The sequence below is a fragment of the Anabas testudineus genome, chromosome 9, assembly GCF_900324465.2.
Source record: "Anabas testudineus chromosome 9, fAnaTes1.2, whole genome shotgun sequence".
NCBI classification, from domain to species: Eukaryota; Metazoa; Chordata; class Actinopteri; order Anabantiformes; family Anabantidae; genus Anabas; species Anabas testudineus.
Genome location: NC_046618.1, coordinates 6639756 through 6661028, shown reverse-complemented (window position 1 = coordinate 6661028; position 21273 = coordinate 6639756). Strand labels below are relative to the sequence as shown.

Sequence of the window (21273 nt, the reverse complement as noted above, 5' to 3'; positions counted from 1 at the left end):
TGAAATAATGATTTGTATCAAAACAAAGAAGGTTTGTTGAATATGGAATGTTTGTGGGTTTGAGCATGAAGTAGACAGTATATTAACTGACTTCAAACCTGGCATGTACAGTTTCTCAGCTGTTTGAAGACCATAACAACAGAACCTTACAGAAAAATGAATAAATTAAATGAAATATATACTTCATAATGTAAAAAACATTGACTGTAGTTGCTTGTGCATTATATAGTATAGGTACAGTAAACTGTTCCAAATGGTTGATGACCTAATAAAGGTCGATTCAAACTCTGTCTATAGGTGGCAGCACAGGCGTACGGACCACAGCCTGGAATCAATAGCAAACATCTGTGATAATGAGCATGCCTAAGTGCATGGTTTTAAAACTGCATGAAAAAAAGACATCACTAAAATGTAGACATGGGCAGTAACGAAAACAGAGTACCCAGACAACCTGTTGGCCACACTGAGAGCAGTTCATCCTCCTGAAGTGGAAAACAGAATTCAGTATCAAAGTCTGATTCATTCTAATTTTGATAATTTCAAGACGATCATTTTCTCTTCAAGTCACCCGGCATTTCTCTCTTAAGCTTCAAATCCAACCTTAGTAACAAAACATGGACTCGCAAAGTCATAAATATTTCACACCGAACCAGTAATTGAAAATCACTTATTACTGTACGTCATGAAGCCACTCAGTGGGATTATAGGTACTGGAGAGTGATGGTGGTACTTAAAAACAATGCTTTATCAAAAATGTCACCCTTTGTGCTGTTTGTCCATTTCCTGCCATCTAATTTGAAGCTGGATTGGAGGATGGAGGAAAAGAGGGGGAAAAATGGGGGAAGATAACTGCAGTTCCATTCCTTTACCTCCTACGAGTAAATTGACTCTTTATTAAATTTAGGCTCCATCTATCAATACAAAGAACAGTATCGAAATTACTTTGTTGGCCACAAATCGTTGGCAATAGATTGAGCCTCTCTTGAAACAAGGCCATCATTTATCTGGTTCACATTTCCTCCTGAGCTGAAAGGAAGCAGGACACAGTAAGACTTTCATTTGTTCCCTAGGTGATATATGTTTGACCCCCTTCGAAACTCTGATTAAGAGATTACTACAAGTAAAATAAGAATCTATTAAACATTTAAACCTGTTGGCACTCTTTGTATTCCCTCTATTTTTAACAAATAGTGCTGTCAGGGGAGCTGGAGGCATGGGAGTCTCCCAAACTGAGGAGATTTCCATAGCTACAAAGTATTCTGGGCTATGAAAAGCTGCGTAATTTGTCCCAGGAGGGTGATGCATAAATGAGAAGTTAATTACCGTGCATGCAAAGTACTTTTAAGATGTAATAAAAACTGAACACACACAGAACACTTCAGTTCCTAAAAAAGCTGCACACTTCGGTGAAAGGTGACAGAATACCAATGTTGAAGGTGACGGTGGTGGCAGTGAAATGATAATAGAGTGGAAGGGCATTGTGGTTTGGTTTCCTTCAGTTTCATACCGAGAGCTAGAATTATCAGACCAGCAGGTCTAGGCCTAATATCCTTTTGTGCTGGCAGCAAATTGCCGAGTGAAGATTGTGGATGGAAATAATCAGCCCTTTTAAAGGTCAGGGGAAGTTAAGCACACCCAAAGTAGACCATGACACATCCTAGCAGATAAGAAATAACTGTCTGTGTAAGGAAGAATGAGGAGAGTTCACCTTGTCCCATTTATGCTATCGTGATTGCTCAACTGTCAGTCAAATACAATGGTGCATGTGCTGTCAACTCAACTACAACTACAGGAAACTCTTCTTCTCTGGCAAACATACGTTGAGACAAACAGAATAATGCATTAAAGTGATCACTATGGCTTGAGAGCTCGGTCCATAAAGTATCTCAGCAGGCTAGTATGTGTGGAGAAATCAAAGAGGTGGTTGGAGCTGTAGTAAACAGTCAGTAAGCTGTGATTTACTGTGTTAAACCTGCAAATAGTTCACCTTTCGCCACTTGAAAGCATCCATTAACGTTTTTACACATCGAGCAGATATGGAGCAGCATTACCACCTCTTACTATCAAAGTATCAAATGGAGAATTCGTAGCTTCAGATATAACAGTGGTATCAATCTGCACTCTTCAACATTGCACAACAACACACGTGTCTAATTATTCCTGTACCATAAACATATAAGTGATGTTAGGAATATCACATGAAGTGTCACGTTGTTGAGAGGCGCCCACATTGTTTCTGTTTGTTTTTTAAGACACAAAATAAAAGATGACTTATTTGGGACTAAACAGTGCCTTACAGCTCTGTAGGCTGTAGGAAGGTCACTCTTTGCCTTCCCTCTGGGCATCAGTCTTGAAAACAGAGTGATGGCCCCAGAGAAGCTGATAAGTAAATACAGTTTTAATGGGCTGTGAATGGCTGGTGGTAATCTTGCGCAGGCCGGGAGTGGGCACGGCACAGAGGGCGACAGGGCATTCTGCAGCAGTTATTATTAATGCTATCATAGATCAGATAGGCCAGGGGAGGAGAATGAAAGGTGGTGATGAATTTGGGCCTCCTGTCTACCAACTGACTGGAGGACAAGCTACTGATGCTGGTTAAGGTCATAGATGAAGGATACCACCCCAAAAGAAGACACAAGGGACGATTCATTATGTATAATATAGAGAATGGGAAGGTTTATACCCGAGGGGACCCACAGAAGGTCGTGGCGTGACATTGCAAACTTCAAAAACACAGTGTGCTTCTACTTACCCAGTTGCTATTCTTTATATCTGAATATACCTCATAAGCTATATATATATATATATATTATATGCTCAAAGTTGTTTTAGTATTCCTGGCAGAAAACCCCGCGTGCTTGCAGGTAACAAAATTGCCTAACATTGCAAAGTTAAATGCGGCGATTGGTGTCTGATGGTGGAAATGCAGTTTGTTGTATCTGAACGTGTCTGGCATTTCACTCTTTGCTCTATTTCCAAAGCATGAAAGCTTCCAGATCTTTTTTTCAAGACATCAAAGACTTGAGACCTTTCTCCAGACATCAAAGTCTTAAGACCCTGTCCTCGGAGAGGTCTACAGATCTAAACGTCTGTCAAGACACAATCGTTTGTATTTATGCCTGCTACCTATTGCTCTAAGTATTGCCTGGAATTGCTCTACCTGTTTATCAAACTCCCATATTTCATCGGGTGTGTTTTATCATCTTTAGGAGGGAGATGGATGGAGTGGAAGCTTTTACAGCAGCCAACATCTTGGTAATTGAGTCTGGGAAATGGACTTACCATGTGTTCACCTATGTTTTTAATGACTGACAGCTACAGACGATGTAACCTAAGCCTCTCTGGCTCTGTCTGGTGCCCCCCTCTGATTTCCACCAGCTGAATGGACCTCAGTGTAGCGTGGGCTCCGAGGGATTTGACTGAGTGTTGGGCTGCAGCAGGAGCTACTTTTGGACAGCTACCAAACCTTTGTGTGAGTGAGGTTCTAGCAGTGGCTGCTCTCCGTCAACACTTTTGTCTCTCCACCTATAATGATTTTTGCAGCTGTAAAAGGCGACTTTTATTTCCACGGTCAAATTGCACAGCTTCAGGAAGAAGTAAAAGCTCAGGTCCTGGAGGGAAAAGATGGAATTTGAAGTCAACTAGAAAAGATTAAATATGTATATATGTAGCTACAACTGTATGACTAGATCTTTCTTTGTTTTTACAAACCAAACCTATGTCCAAACATTTTGCCGACCGCAGCACAGACAAGCAAAGCAAAGACTGAGCAGACTGCGAGTGACTCATCTAATAGTTCTGTATTTAGTGTTTACGGTTCTTTCTTTATCTTTCCTTCACAACACCATCTGGCCTGCACAGAAAAAAAAAAGTAGTGTGGCTCATAGTTATTATAATCCATGACCAGATTATTGTAGGAAACCATATTTCCTTTGAACTTTTAATGTTTCCTTTTTGAGTAATTCACCCACAGCCACAGTTAGGTTTTAAGGGGCCACTATATTGTTATTAATGCTGCTACATGCTCCTATTCAAGAAGAATCTACAAAGGCTGGGTCAGACCACATGTTCTCATAGCTTTCAGTAGGTTGATTGAATGAATGTGTCCAGTAGAAAGTGGACAGAAACTAAATAGAAGCTCACCAGAGAGCATTAGTGCAGGACCCAAGCACACCAAAGTGACAGCCCCATGATAACAGGATAGAGTCCAACAGGATTTCACCAAAACGTGTGATCTTCTCCACACATTTGAGTCACTTTGATGGCAGATTTCTAATCTTATCTCCGCGGGGTCCATGGCTGCTGCCTCCTGTCCTCCACACCCGCACACGAGCAGCGCCGAGCCGAGCTGTCGAGCCACACGGGGTCGCTCCTGCCTGCGCAGTGGCGCAGTCATGCAATCAGCTGGACGTGTCCGATAACTTTTAAAGTCTTTTTGTACACAGCAGGGGGTTACGGCACCGACAGGATATCATATTTAGGAAAGGTGTAAAGATATGACTTTGGTTCAAAACGCGTGGATGAGGATGAGCAGTACTTGTGGATGGAGATGTCTTTGGGTTTCAGGTGAATTCAATCGGTTAAAGATTTGTTTAGGTTTATTGTCGTGCACCGTCAGTGGAGTAGCCTATGATGTGTTCCTGGAGCGCCACACGCCCCCCTATGTGTGCCAATAACAGGTACTGTCACCATAGGCTTTCATCTGCTGCTCTCGACGCGCATTGGACAGGCTGACAATGCGTAAGGTCCACCGAAACTGCAGCCTGTAGCCCGTCTACATAAACATGGAGGGCTGAGGGCTTGAAAGCGGACTTTCCTCGAATATTTAGACCACCTGGTGCCAAAGTCTAATTACAAGTGGCAGCTGAACATTTGGCACGGAGAGCAAAAAGCTCTGCGCGCTCGGCGGCTGCTGCTGTGTGCTGCTGGAGTTGCGCTCAGTCAGGACTTCGTGAAGCCTCCAGCTTGTGTGGTGGTGGATGTACGGTGACCTATGCTGCGACTTGAACTTCTCCGCGTTGATGTTTTTCACCCTACGCGATGCCGGGCGGGAACAGCTCCCCTTCGCCCCAAATCGTGGCACTTTCGGACGCACGACGCCGCAGCCAACTTTAGGAACCCAGTAATGCGGAGGATACAGATCACACAACTGAGGACAAGGGATTGAAAACTGTTTCCAGTTCGGTTGCTTTTTGGATAACGCAGATGTTTTTGGTGATTTTAGGCACTCTATATAATATCTTAAGCGCTTTCTCCTGAAGAAATGCTTTGAAAGAGTGATGCGCAAGTTCCTTCCCTCCGTTTGTTTCTTTTCTGACCGAAACAAGTAGACGAGACACTAACAATAAGGTTTTAGCAGCTGGCTTTGGATGAGGCGCGACATTCATTCCACTAACGATGCTTTTTCGTTTTTCACGCACGGTGCTGCAAGTAGGAGTCTTTTCTCTGAATTAAACCACTTCGGCGTCCATACAGTTTTTTTGGGGGGGATTCGGGTTTTCCTAATGTCTCCAAGAAACATGTTGCATATCCTTGCACTTCAGTCGCTGCTGTTACTCTGGGGAGGTAAGAATAAACACAGGCACACTGTGAGTCTGTGTTTCTTTAAGTGCACTTTTCACTTTTCATGCTTTAACCTTTTTTAACAATCCAGTATAAAACAGGGGGAATCAGGGCAGTAACATCCTGTGACTCACTGATCTAATATATATGTTTCAGACACTTTTATACTGCTTGACATCTGACACTCTTACTCACACTGTGTGGTGATGGTTCAGTCAATAATCAATGCTTCCTATGTTTGTATCTATTTAGGCTGGTATATAATAAGAAGATCCACTGTTCAGTGGCTTTGCACCTGTACAAGACACCCAGAGCACTTACGGCCTTAAATAACATTTATCTCATGAATATTTCAGTTTGACAGGGATTCTCTTGTGCAGCAGAAGCCTTGGGACTTTATTACCTCTTGGCTTGTCAGGATATTACATAAAAAATCATCTCAAAGCTCATAACTATTTTATGGGAATAGTAACATAGAACTGCAGCGCTGAGAGATCTTTGTAGCTCAAATCACACATTAGTGTTAGAGTGCCAACATATCCAAAACATTGATATTACATATTCATTCTTGTCTGTGTGAGTTCTCGGTAAAACAGTGGCAATGTAAATTTCAGTTTGACGACGCGTGATACAGCATCATCATTCATTTTGTGCCACAAGGAGTAGAGCAGCATTTACTTTGGCTGCCCTGCAGCCAGAATATACACATCTGAGAGCAGCTGGTGGTCTGGCTAATGAATTCCTTCTGTCTTGTGGGGAAACGGTTTAACCTAAAATGCTGTTTGGAAAATGTACCCTGGCAGTATTGTGATTATTGTCTTCAGATAATACAGAAGTAGCCGTTCATACGTTGCTGTTCAAATAGTCCACTTAATATCAGCTTCAGTTAAACCCTTTAATTGCTTTAAGGCCAAACATTATTATTTGTAAAAGCCTACAGTGATAGTCCAACTCAAAGAACCACCTACAGTATATTGATTACCTACAGAATGAGAGGTCATGTATTTCCTCTGAACACTATACTCTGCATCGCACACATTTGTTGTGCAGACACACCTTGATGGGGCTTGGAGGATGTATCTGACAGCGGCTTTGTTATGAGTGCTGACTCACTGGCTTGAAGTGTATGGAAATTGTGTTTGCCATATGCTAAGGCCTTCTTAGTAACCATACACAGTGTGATCCTAATTGAGCATCGTGTGTCAAGAAGCTGCAGGACACAGCTTCTCACTGTGAATAGTGATGAAAATTGATAACACACTCCAGGAAATGAGAGGATCAGATTCATGGTAGGAAAATGTCTGTGCAGCAAAATGAAGCCATAATATGGGAGGAAAATCTTGTGGTAAACTGCTGTGACTGTGGATACCATTTGTTTGCATGAGCAGAAAAAACATTGGAATAGAATTATTGGACATAAAATAGCAGAATATGAGCTAAATGAAATACCTTTGTGATAGAGTGGAGAATTTTGTTCTGTTTTTAGAGAGATTGCCTTATTTCTTATATTTTAAAAAGTCTGTCCTCTCTATTAATTGAAGCCCCTAGGTGTGTTCTAGTGAGACACCTCGCTGGGATTTCTGAGAGGAATATTCAATGTTCCCTCCCTTCGTCTTATCCTTGAGCTTAACAAGATCCAAAAGGGGATCAAGCAGGGATAGCCTTCAATCTACATCTTTAAGCACTAAGCACACGGCCCAGGCTGTCTCTTGTCTCCACCATGCGCCTCACCACATGCGTCTGTATCCCCGTCGCGGGGTGCAGCTTGTCCTGTAGGACGGATTCAGAGCACCAGCGTTTTATTAACACCCGTAGAGATTCTCAGCCTCTTTCTCAGTGGAGAGTCTTCTCTGCAATTGTCTTCACAAAGATCCACCGCTGTGGTCCTGCGCCCCAGTACTGTGGCACACATCCAGCGCCTCTTCTTTAGCCTCTGGCAGTCCTTTAAGGCTTACAACTCATGTCCTTGAGCAAGCAACGACCAAGAAATGAGAGCGAGGGAAGTGAAAGTACTGCGGGCACAGAAAATACAGTATTTTTAAGGCTTATTGGAAAAGAAACGGCGACTCAAATCAATGGAGTAACAGTCTGTTGCATAAGGTTGTCTGTCTGAATGTAGCTGTGTGCTCAGTTCAAAATCTCAGATGTGCACTGCAATAATAACTAGCAGCTGAGAGCAGATAATATTAATGGACCAGTCATGTTTGTTGTTCCTCAACCCCTTCTACATAAATTGGCTGTAGATCGTTTCATATTTCTGTCTCTTTGGTGCAGGTTGGATCAAATGGATTGTTTTTGTTGAATCACTAACAACCCGGCAGATGCTTTCTCTGTGACTTAACTTTTCGTCGTAGTTTGTGTTGCACCAGAGGATTTTAATTGAAATTCAGAAGGTCTTAATCAGAAGTGTAAATTGTAAATTCTGCTTCACCCAGCTCATCAATTATACTAACCCGTATCAGGAGTTGAGATTTAAATAAGTCTCTGTCTTATGTGAGCTCGCGTGGATAAAGTGCTGTAACGTCATTTTGCTGGTGTTACCTCAGTTGTGGTGTTTATTTACAGATCAGAGGACATGAAAAGAACTGAATAAATCCCTGGCTTGGTGGTATTTTTATCAAGTCTATCTTACAGCTGAGCTTTGAGCACACTGTGGTGCACTGCTGAGACGGTGGACACTGATAAAAAGAGGCAGATTTTTCCATTCTCTCAGATCCAATTTGGCTATTTTTCATAGTTTCCCTTCAAGGATGAGGAGAGGCAAAGATACACAGTAGCAACACGGTGTAAGATGGGTTTGAATATCTCTTTTGTGTAATTACCAACGGTCACAACATTCAAACTACATGTTTGTATGTCAACCTGTTTGCACCTCTGTTTAATGGACGTTTTATGATACACGCTGAGTAGGTGGACTCTCATCTAAATCCTCTCTGCTCCTCTTTCATTGTCATTATACTGTAAGTGTGTGTAGGAGGCGTGTATTGTAGCTTTCCAATCACTGAGTCAAAAGAGAGTTTTTGCCCCCATAATTTCCCATATAATCCTTATAATACAGTATTTTCACATTATACATCTGCCCTGTCCTAATTGCCTCTTCATAACTGCCATGGTCTCACATTGAATTTAATCAAATTAGGGAATGTAAATGGTGGAATTAAGTGTAAAAGCGTCAGAGGGAGTTCTTGTGAATGTGTGTGTAAGTGCCTGAGGAGGCGGCCATTGTAACAACTGACCAATATGCTGATGGAGTGTTTGTGCATCCTCTCATCAGTACATCGTTGTGTCTGATCATGATCTGTCGGGGCGTTCCCAGTCACACTGTGCATTTTAGTCACCAGCTCCATGGGCTAACAGAGGGAAAACTCCTGAGATCACAGGTCACTTCAGACTACACATAGTTTTGAACTCACACTTCGGTGTAAGAGTTGTTGTTAATTTTTAGACCGTACTTGCTGTTTCAGTTAAGGATAGATAAGGATGAGATAGGTCAAAGTTATTATACAAGTTTTAATGCAGACATATATTTTTAGATATTATAAATGGCCGTGCTAGCAGCTCTGTGAAGCTGTACATTATTATGCTACATATACTCATAACAATGCTGATAATCTGATTAACATTTCACATGTTGCTGCACAGCTGAGGCTGATGGGTGTAACATCCAGTTTCCTTCATTTATTTTTTTAGAAACAAAAGTATTGGACAGATTAGAAATTTGGCCTGTTGATGGTGCTGGAGAAAAACTCAGGATAAAATGGATGCCAACATTGTTAAAGTTCCTTGTCTGAGCACTATAAAGGTGTATGCCAAATTCATCTGTCCAGTAGTTGTTGAAACGTTTCGCTCAATATCACACGTCCAACTCGGAGTGTAGGAAAAGTCAGGGGATGATAAAAGTCTGCACATTTTGTTTTATGTTTCATGAATGCTGACATACTGTGTATCACCAGCTAAGTGAAAATGTTCTCTCATTGATAAAGCTTTATGAAAATTCACAGGGTTATTAGGATTCATCCTCTGGGGACCATGAATGTCTGTAGTTTTCAGAGAAAACCAGCCAAGAGTTGACAAGACATTTCATGTATCAACCTTATAGTCACTAAAACAATCTTTTTCAAAACATTTCTTAGGAAATATTTTTGCAGAATTAGGGGACACTTTTACTATATAAAATATATTCTAATATATATGCTGAGATTTTGAATTCTAAATCTGTTCCCCAAAGGTTATAGCAGTGGTTTTCTGGTTGACTACTCTGAAAGTGACCACCTCCTGTGGTCGGATTAGTGCTGGGTCAAGTGCACACTTTACACCCACTGATGTAATATTCATGTAACTTAAGAACTAACACTAAAGCTGTGCAGGAAAAAACAGGAAAGAATAGAAACGGTGGCCTTCTTCAACTCTTAAAAATAATCCTTGTTTACTTCTGTTTACTTAGTTTGCCTCAGTGAGCTTTTTATAACAACTCAACATTTTTATTCTGCATGAACGAGAAGGAGGAAAAGACATTTTCACTGTTCACTGTAATGTGAATGCTCCTGAATTATGAGATATTAAAAATATATTATTCTTACTTCAACACATTAATAAAATGTCATTAGCCTGGGAGCTTCCACTGGAAACATAAAATGCTACGACAGCATCTCACAGTATTAGATATTTATGTAATATATCCTGCATTAAGCCTCAAACAATGAATACACTTTAGAAGTTTATTGCCTTGTAACAGTTGTGTCTTCTGTGCAACACATGTGAGGACAAATAACACAGATAATTTCAAAGAATATAAAAGAGAAATTAAAAAGTCAAATCAGTAAAATCACAGACTATGCAAACGCTTTTGGTATAGCTCCTCATATGCTTAACCAGGTCTTTTTTTTCTTTCCTCCTTCCTGTCAGCGGAGATGAATCCATAACTCTGGGTGGTTACGCATTTTTGATTTGAGTAATCACAGACAGGTGGCTGGACAAAAGGCTGTCTCTACATCAGAGAGAGTGGAGCACTTGGTTGTGTGTGGAGCTGTCGCTGTCTATCAGAGGCATCAGAGCTTAATGCATTAGAGGCAATGATCTGACAGGTACATATTGTCAAGGCCCATTGACTTCTTTGTGGTGTGGCTGATTGATTGCCGAGATTATGTTAAAATGGGAGTTGTGCGCCTCTTTGTGATTCGGAGTGCTGTGCTCATGGAGGCGAATGCTGAACAGCAGCCTTGAAACCACCACCGAAACAGTGAATATTCATTTTAAAATGTATTAGTTTTATCCCTGGAGCAATCCCTTGTGTTTGTGAATAATCACTATTGTCTGGTGTAGCTGGAACAATACTGAAGAGTGTGTTGTGACCTCTCAACTGTGACGGCAAACCAATGTACGGCAGCATGAAGAATGAATGCTGGTCGATGGAAAGGTGCTTCTGACACAGCACATATTTAAAAAAAAGAGCATTAGCCTAATATAAAACTCTCTGGGATATAAAAATTGCTGTATGAATCAACATTTTTATTAAAAGTGAAGCATCATAATAACACTGATCAATATTTCACCTCTACTCGGTCCTCTTTGGTTGAAATAATTCTGTATCTGCAAGATCAAATAAATGCTCATTTCCTTGTCTCTTGTTTTAACATTAGTAAGTTATTTTTCTTCACTGAAATTGTATTTATAATATATAATTTTGTATTTTTAATCCTATAATTTTACATGGTGAGATGACTTTTACATCACTTAGTTTACATGGACTGCTGCAATTTAGTAATTTTCATTACATTGTGACTGATAAAGTGGTATGACCCATATTACCTTATTCCAAATGTATTGGTGTATATGCTGTTCAGTAAATAATAAATTGCAGTAGAATAATGCCGGAGATACTGTATGAAGTGCTTTAGAGACAGTGTCTCTGTCTCTGAAGTTTGTCCACTGACAAGTTTATTTTTTAACTATATGTCATGATTGCATTCTCTAATATTAATTTATCTTTTTTAGTCTTTTTTGGGGTTCATTACTTTTTTGGGGGGTCAGTAAAGCAAGTTGCCAAACACAACACTGACATATGACGGTGCAGCTGCCTCACATTAAGCAGAAACAGAGCAATATTGGCATTTGTTTTGATCTGTGCTTCAGACACCATCAACTATACATCTAAACTTCAATCTCCTTTTAGCGGTTTTATACTTCATCAAATATAAGTCTGTTCCACTGTGTTTATCAGCCAAGCTCTAACTGTGTCGGATGGTTTTGTGCAGTAGTGGTGGCAAACTGTGAGTTTATCTGAGCTTTTGCATGAAAACAGCCGTCTGCTGAGTCTGAAAAGAAACCTGAACCAAAAAACCTATACGTTTTTTTGGTAGATGAGCAACCTTTCACATCATACATAGTCATTAGATTCATCATTATTATTATAAAAATATTGATGGACATTCATTAGCCAAAATTAAGGACACCTCAGCCAAAAGTCCAAAAACTATACTTTGTATGTATGGAAAATATAGAGTGTAAATAAAAAGAATAGTCGGGGGTAAGATACAGGATCTGTGTTAGCCTCAAATATATATATATATATATATACCCGTAATGCATATCACAATATGTTTGTGAGACATAATCAGTACCGCACATTTCAAATGATTACGGGATGTGATGTTTCGTTGCTGCTTTGATTTTAAAACCAATACTCTAGAAAAAACCCCACAGAATAATCATTTATTCATTCACGACAACTCAGTTAAATGTAAATTGCCTGAAGTACGCTTTGAGCATTGGCTAGATGGTACTTGGTGTAATTGGAATTCCAGTGTGTGTGTGTGTGTGCGTTCTCAGTCAGTCTCGACACAATCACTGGCTCCTAATCAGAGTCAAAGTAATGGCCACCATGGTGTACAATCAGTGTACAAGTTCAGCCCAGCTCAAACTTAATGAACTCCCTCCAGTGAACTCACATGAGTCAGCATGACCGTCTTCATACACAAATGGCACAAAAGGTCCCTCCAGCACTAACATTAGCATTAACATGCTGGATCTCAAAGTGTTGTTATGATATGTATTTATCCTGGTCCTCAACTGCATGTGAAGTAAAGACATGTTTTCCTGCCGCCATCTTGCCCTCGCTGTCCAACAGCCTCCAGTCGTCAGTTTTTGGCAGGCTCCAGTGTTCATGTTGCATTGTTTCTCTCATGCTAGGGGACAGGATTAGATTGTCCAGTCACAACATAGACAGTGTGGCAACAGTGAGTCATTGGCCCTTTGGTGCTCAGTGGTGTCACCCAGGCCAGGAGGGGCAGCGCTGGCAGTTGGCACATCCTGCCGTAGCTCGTTCTCAACCACTATCTGCCACTGCAGATTCTCCTCTTAACCCAGAGGCCCTCAATTTCACACAAATTGGAAAGAGCCACATCACGCTGAGATAGAAAGACCCCAGTGATAATGAAGGATTAGCTTGAAAAATATTACTCTTTAACTCAGTCTGGGAATTAAGCTGTGTCTGGATGTTAATACAACACTGAATGCTGTCTTTTCCACCTGCTCAAAATTTGAATTTGGATTACTTAAATCATAAATTAAACCATTTGTATTAGCCATGCTGAATTGTAATAACTTTGGTGATCCTCTGACTTTTCATCTGCTGCCAACGGCAGGTAAAACGTGCTGTCGGCACAAACTTTGTTCATGGTGTTGTCCAGAAGATGAGCTCCAGTGACTTTTGGCACAACATGCTGTCACAGCTTTGATTTGATTTAATCCAGAGCCATCTTCAGGTCAAGATGTCAATTTGTTCAGTACAGTTTTATGATCAGTTATCAGCCAACTAATCACATTACTCTCAGCTGTGCTTTATGTTTAGTGCGAGACAGTAAATCTAAAACCAACATGGTAAATATTGTATAAGCTACATGCTGACATTGTCAGTGTGAGAAGGTTAATGTGCAGCAATAAGGCCAAAGCACTGTTTCACCAAATCACAAACACACCAAGAGATTTTATAATCACAAGATTTATAAAATATTACAAAATTTAATAAAAAGACAAAAGAAGAAAAATAATTAGAGACTCCTATCAATTCAATCCTGTATCAAGTATTGAAACAGTAATGACCTACAGTTGACTTACTGGTTGTTGGGTCTGGCAGTAGAAATGTAAGCTGGAGGCAGGAGGCAGTAAAGCCTTAGAATAGACTCTGAACTTTATTGGCAGACAGGGAAGGGAGGCTAATATGGTGTTTGTCCCAAAAGCCTAACATCACTTTTCCCACTGCAGAACAGTACAGAAAGCAAAGAGTATGGATTTGTATAATTATACAAAGTTTTTACCAGTCTTTGGCTCTTAGCACCTTCCACGAGTCTCTTATTACTGTCTCTCCTCCATCTTATGTTTTCAGTTCATATTAATCTAGGCGATATGCAGATTTTTATGCTGTTGTTTGTGTGAAAACAGTAAAAAGCAGCTGCCCTTTCACATTTCACTCCAACAACCACTCCTGCCTCGGATCCACTGGCAGTGTTAGAGGCCACAGTATCATTCGCTCCGAGGGAATGCTAACCATTCCCTTGAATATGCCAGACGTAAGTGCAAACAAGCAGCTGGCAAGTGGTTCTTTGCCCTGTCGGCCTGCATCTGATTGCTCCATGCTGTTTTTGTGTATTATCAGAGAATATTGAAGAATGTTGTGTGAAAGCCCTGTAATTAGATGTTGTGGGGCTGTGGGAACGGTTGGAGTTCAGAGTGATGTAATCTGTGCTCCATCCTTAATTGTGTAGGATGGATCATTTACTGTAGGCTGCAAGAGTGAAGACACTGTTAGCTTTTTGCCAGTTTTTCAAAATCAGTTCATAGACGTAACAGTATCTTTTGCAGGTAGTCTGGAACTAACAGCATATATGCTTCGACCGAACATGAATTTTATCAATCAGTGCAATTGTGTATTCTTGGAGTGAGGACGGCCGCTTCAATAATTCCCGTACCAAAGGACAGAAGAATCAGTGAAAAAATGTACGGCATGATAAGGATAAATGACCTATAAAACAACTAAGCGTGCCAGGTGTTGTACTTATCTGGTCTTTTCAGAGATGGAAGCCAGGGTGCTTCATCCAAAGAAATATTCAAGCCTGACCTGCATGTCCAAATGAGAAACACACTGTGAGCTGACCAGCGCAGAGAGGCTGGTTGATCTCTGAGACAGTAGCCTCCTGTGAATGAAGACAGATGAGAAGTGAAAAATCTCTCTCTGTTCCTGCGACACGGTACAGTAAACCTGAACCCGCCCCGCGGACACACACTAATAAACTAAAAACATAAATACAGAGCTTCTCTCACACAAAGAGGGAGCATACAAAGTACATGGAACCTGAAAGTTTAGGATGTAGGAGAATTATATCAATTATTTGATAAGAGATCTGGGCACAGTTGCACACAATTTCACAGAGGAAACTGAGGGAAGTGGACTTGGGGTTTATTTTTGGTGTATCTCTTCATATTGTAAGAAATGGAGTTATGCTGGAACAACTGGGCAGCAGAGATACAGAGAGCAGCAGAAACCTAGTGATGAAGTGGAGTTTAATCATATTAGTGGTAGCCCTATGAGCAAACCGGTGGAGCCCTGTGTATACACACACCGTGGTGAGAGATTCCCCTACACGGCTCCTTTTATCTACTTAAACGCTTATACAGATGGTGGCTTCACCTGAATAAAAATCACACAAATCAAAAACAGCACTAGCCCAACGTGCTATGGAGCTAATGTCTATTAAATACTAAATCGTGTTAATTTACTTTCAGTCCTGCTAATTTGGACCTTTCTAATTCTAGGCTAATCCAGACAAATTCACCTGATGACTAACATCCGATTAAACTCATGTGCAACTACTGTATTTCTTCAATCTACTGAGGTTCAGACCCCCACAACAAAATAAACAAGCCTTCTTGCACAGTAAAGTGTAGAAAGACATGCTGCCAGTCATCCAAATAAGGTTTGTTTTGTTTTTCCTTCACAATTTGTATAGTATATACTGCTGCTGTCAAAGGCTGACAAGTTACTCGAATCATCCAGGGAGAGAGGTATCTGTCTGTCCATGAGATTTTACGCTTTGTTTGTTTGTGAGTAAGACAGTGTGAACCCTAAATGCACTGAAATTCTTTGATCTGCAGAATAGAAATCGAATTACAGCAGGCTGCTGCTTAAAACTTATCTTGTCTTATTACAGTGTTACAGGCCAGACTGGTCATAGGTTTGATGCGTCTGTATAGGTTACAATGATGCTTCCTCTTTATTAAGCCAGACATAATAAACAGAGATGGATAAAGTATTTTGCTGGGTAAATCATAAACCAAAAATATTCTTTATGTATGTATGTATCAATAATAAGTAAATAAGTAAGTGTGAATGAATTCATGATGATGTAGATTATAGTTAGTAGGTGGTTGCTTTATGTTATAAATGTTGTGTAATATGTAGTTTTAAATAAACAAGATGTACGACTAGGACGTACTTGAAAGTTAAGCTAAGTGTAATTCATATTTATTTATTTTTTTAAGAAATAGTTCATGGCTTCACAATATTTGAGTATCCCTCCCTCCTCTGCTCTTCAGTCGGTTTCAGCCGAAGTGAGTCAGAAAAAAGTGGTGCTTTAGCTTGGCCTACTGAGGATTAACTCAGGGAGTTTTTTAATCTGCTTGCAGAGCTGCTTTGCATCCAAGAAATATTTGTAGAACTAAAGTTATAATGAACTTCTGCTTCCTTACCTACTTTTCAACACATTAGACAGCAAACGTCTGGCTACTGTACTGGTAGCTGGTCGTCTAGGATTCCTACAAACAAGCTTGCTGGAGTGCGGAGTGAGTTGCTGTCAGTCGCTGAATTAAAGTTTAGCCTGGCAGCCGGTCGGGAATGCTTTGAAAACAAAATGTGCTGGTTCTCATTGCTGGTTGGAAATAATTCCTTAAAACTAACTGATTTCGTCAGGGGTGTGAAGGAGCCGTGCTTTTTCTTCTGATCTGGTCTGAAATAGAAACCTTTCTCTCCCCTCCATTTAATAGCTTTCTTTTCCTGGTCCAAAATAGAGCTACTTGTTCATGGAGTTCACTCTGACAGGTTTTAGGTTAAACTGCAGATTTAAAGCCAGTTCATCTGGAGCTGCAATAAAAGCTCTTTTCAAAAGGGAACGGAGCAGTGTGGGGTGAAGAGACTCTTTTACAGGGAGAGAAAAGAGAATATACAGTATATATATATTAAGTGGAACATATACTAGTGACTAGCACTGACCTTCGTGTATGTACACTAGGATACACACAGTATATATGGTAACACAACCCACTGGAGAATGAAAACCCCTAAAGCCATCATGTGAATGACAGATCTTAATGTGTTTGTGTGTAATTTAAACATTAAATACCCTGGATGTAGAGTCCAAATATAACTACAACAGCATATTATTGTCAATTTACAGTAATTTAATGTTGCCCTCTGTTTTCTTATTTTGTCCCTTGGTTCAGTTTTGAGCAGAATGTGCAACACTGAGCTGGAGCAGAAAGGAGAGACCGTGACCTGTTTTCAGCAGTGAAAACCAGTAAAAGTCATACGTGCTACAGCAACCGTTGCTATTGCAGCCGCTACAACTGTAAAATGATGAGGATAAATACGTAATTCACCAGTGTATTGTTGAAAAGAAAATATTGTCATTGCCATGTTGCTAATAAACATCTCCGTGACAGAAGCCTTTTGTAGTTCTTTGAAGGCAGTTGTTACGAGTGATGCAATCGATTTTTCACTAGAAAGAGAGACACGATGTTAGCTTTTGTGAAACTTAATAATTTTTCAATCTGCTATGCCAAAGAAGAGATTGGAGTATTAATAGCTGGAAAACATTATTTATAAAACACCTTTATAAAACATGAAACTACCAAGCTTTGATTACTGTATGTATTTCACTTTTGACTTGAAAACATGCAGCATTTATCTTTTAAGTTCTAAGAACTCTCACCTGTCACATGGAGATACAGACAATTTACACTAATAACCACAGGAGATCATCACATCCTTAGGAAGGAACACGTGACAATTAATAAAAAAATGTGGCTCATGTCTGTGTTTTCAGGTTTCACTCATTATGGCCTTTAGAAAAATGAGTCCAATTGTGATGCAATTAAGGCAAACAGGCAGTGTTTTAGCCGTCATGAATTACGTGTCAAAGCCACTGCCAATGCTGCAACTGCTGTTTGTGTTAATAAATAGGCCAAATCAGCACATCAGACAAAATGTAAAGTTGAATTTACATTGTTTTTAGAACACCACCTTGCACCTCATCTCACTTACTTAAGCTTGATCTGTGCTTCTGCTCTGAATCTACCCAGAGCCTCAAGTATTAGTGCTCATAATGCCGTAGGCTGCTTGCGTTGCCTACGGCATTGCGAGCATTTATATGTGTGTGTGTGCTGGTGTGTCTGTGTCCCTTTGCAATTACACCGCCAAACTGCTAGTCGGCAGTAGCCAACGTAATTCCTTTTCTCTTTTTTAAAAAAAAAAAAAGCTTTTTAAAAGAGTGAGTGCAACACTTCTGGGGAGATACATGTCAGGAGTCTGTACCTAAGCATCACATGCAGCGTAGACTACGTAGATTTAACAAGGAAGGATAAATCAAGCTTAGGTTTGTTGAAAATGATCAAACTCATAGTTTGGAAAGCTAATACCAGTTACAGATTCAAACATAAGCGTGTAAGCACGCTAAAACTGTTCTGATGATTAAATATTTTGGTTTTTTACTATCTCAACATGTTCCAGATTTTTTGTGAGACCATTGCCCATGTTGAGTGACTGACAGCAGAGACTGGCTGATTTATTTTCCCACAGACCAGCTCTTTGCTGCTGCCTCCTTTGTGTATTGCTGTGAATTTCTTGCTCCGCAGCTGAAACATTTTCAAATTAAACCAACAACTCTTCACCTCAGTTTGCCCAACCTACTGCAAATCTGCACCTGCTTTCCTCTATTCACATCTTTATATTGACTTTAAATCTGTTCCTACCACCTCTAAATTTTGCTTGGCAATTACTGTGAATGCACTATTCAGTTTGAAATGAAGACATCCATATCAAGCACTTGTAGTCTAATAGTACTGCAGAGGTATTATCAAGGTCAATTATTGGCATAATCATTGTCTATTCATTAGAACAAATTAGCAGAGAAAGGTTAGAATAAAAAACTCTGAGAAGTCTACACCAGATTCATAAACACTACATAACCAAGAATGATTATAGTGGGGCTCATTTATAGGAATTCAGCCTTCTCAGGAGAGGATTTATCATCCTGTATGTGTGTGACCTTGGGGAGAGGGAGAGGTTTACTGGTAGATCTGGGGAGGGAGAAAGTTGGATAAGGAGGCACTTAAGCATGCAGAGACACTGTGTTACAGAACTCTTTCACTTACTAGCTGTTTTTCCACACCTAAATGGATTTTGGAGAAAAAAAAAATCTTCCTTCTGTACAGACTATATGAACTGATTTAATTAACTTAAGAAACCTGCTGCTATCCTCCGCCAGCTCCTGAGCAAACCCTTTGAAAGCCACAGTTTTGACTAAGAGCAAATTGAAGTAACAACAGTTCATTGTGAGACTCAGACTTGACCATATTGAACTGTGAAGTTTAATTCACTGGTTTTGACAGAGGGAAAAAACATGTTATAACTTGATTTACACCCACTTTCATCATGAGAGGCTGCCTCTTACGAGGCACAGTACTTCAGGTTTGAGCTACGAAATCACAGATCAGCGTCACCATCCATAATCAAATCTGCTTTGCTTATGTTCTGTTAATTTGATTTTCGATGGTTCTTTGATTTGGTGTTGACGTGATTATTTTGGTCATCGCAGAAGTTGAACCATGATAGAGCTGGAGAAGAAAGTACATTACAGCAACAGATCTGGATTTATATTTTTCCATGATCCTCTCATTATTATGAATAGTATGTATGTATCCCTCTCTATAATCCAATTGCTGTATATTTGCTATGTCATTTTGAATTTAACTGAGCTCTCCTCTGTAGGTGGTCAATAAGTCATTGTTGAATTTGTGTCTATGTGTTCCTCTGTCCTAACAGAGCACACTCCCCATTAAACATCCCTTTGCACTCACAAAGAGACCAACTGACTCTGCCCAGCGGTTGCCTCTGTATTTAGCCTGATTTACGATATCGTTTTGCAGTAAAGGCCCGTGTGAGGGGAAGAGATTCATTAAGGAGCCCAGTTTATGTTTTAGAGAAGTCCGGAGGGGCCATGGGAATACTGATTGGCACACAGATATGCGCTTGTCTTGTCCTCCCAAGTCAAGCCAAAAGCTCTCAGCCCCTTCCCTCTAAGCCATGTGCACTAGATGGCACAAAGGGGTTGTTGTTCTCTGCTCGCAGAATAACCCGAGGTTCGTGCCACGCAGTCTACAGTGTCCTGCTGTGATGACACTGTTGCAGGCATAGGCCTCCTCGCAGCACCTAGAGGCCCTACCCAGGATACCTTAATGACATCCCCACTGACCTTCCCAGTCACTAACAGAGGCGCCTATTTGGCTTCATCTTTTCCGTCCACAGCTTTACCAAACAGGCCAGCGGCACAGCATTGCAGTATTTACTCTTGATCGGTCGATACTCTTTAATCCCAGAGATGATGCTTTTTCTCATGAACTCAAAATAGCTCTTCTTCCTCCCCAGCGAAGCCACAGGCCCATTACTCTTTATTAGCTCTTAACGTCCTAAATGTGGCCATTCATTAGAGGTGAAGCAACAAACATCCCAGCAGGTCCCTTAGTAGCCTGCCAGCACACATATACATGCAGTAATCTAAACTGACCCTTAATCAAGAACAATGTTAGTGCATTTATTTCAGCTCATCTCAAAAATAAAGAAGAGTTACCTGAATAGCATACTACATCTAGAGATGTCCAGACTTTGTGTTGTGGCTGTAGCTCCCTCCTCCATGACTCTTACTTAACAGCTAGGTAGACTCTACAGAGCGTTATCTGCCTGAATGATTTTTTTTCTATGGAAGCTGGCATGAAGTAATACCATACTGTGTCATGTATTGATTCTTTTTTTTCCCAGTGCCTCTTTCTTGAATTTCTTTGTGACTCAAAAGCATAAATCATCCACAAATGATCCTTGAAGGAAATATTGTATTTATTATTCTTGACGCATGGTCACAAATTCAATATCCTTTATTAATTGAACATGGTGAGAAATATGATGTGGGTAATTCAATGGGACTAGAGAGCTTTCGCTCATCCCTCATGTTTAAGATTGTCTCGCTTGGCATTCATGGCAAAGCCTTGAATAATTCAGGGTCACGATGATGGTCAAAGGCAGTGTAATTGTAAACCTTGACAAAGAGTGTTTCTCTCTCAGTTTTGCAATATGATTTCCTGTTTTGTGTTGCCTGAAACTCACATTTAGACTACAAATGTTGGATAATCCTTGTGTTAGAGATCATAAAAAACTGAATCTCCATACACGTGAACAGGTTATCATGGGAACATTACCATTATTTTCTATTACCTTATTCATTTCTGCTCTACCATCTGCTCTTGCCATATACTATTGAGCTTCTTGTCCTTGTTCCTTATTCCTTGTCTGTCTTGACATATGCGATGAAGCAGAAAGACACACAGGAAGTCATTCTTTTCTGCATTCACCCATATTGTTACAGCCAGGAGTGGGCAGTAAGGAAAGTG

The 21273-nt window shown here is 40.3% G+C and overlaps 1 protein-coding gene across 1 annotated transcript in view; it reads left to right on the top strand.

The window, feature by feature from the left end:
- Positions 1 to 5491: 5491 nt before the first annotated feature.
- si:dkeyp-14d3.1 (transmembrane protein 132C) overlaps positions 5492 to 21273 on the top strand; it is a 108753-nt gene continuing 92971 nt past the window's right edge. Inside the window, 1 exon segment of the mRNA XM_026343566.1 lies at positions 5492 to 5565. Within this exon segment, the coding sequence (XP_026199351.1) occupies positions 5505 to 5565 (61 nt within the window). The 5' untranslated portion in view covers positions 5492 to 5504.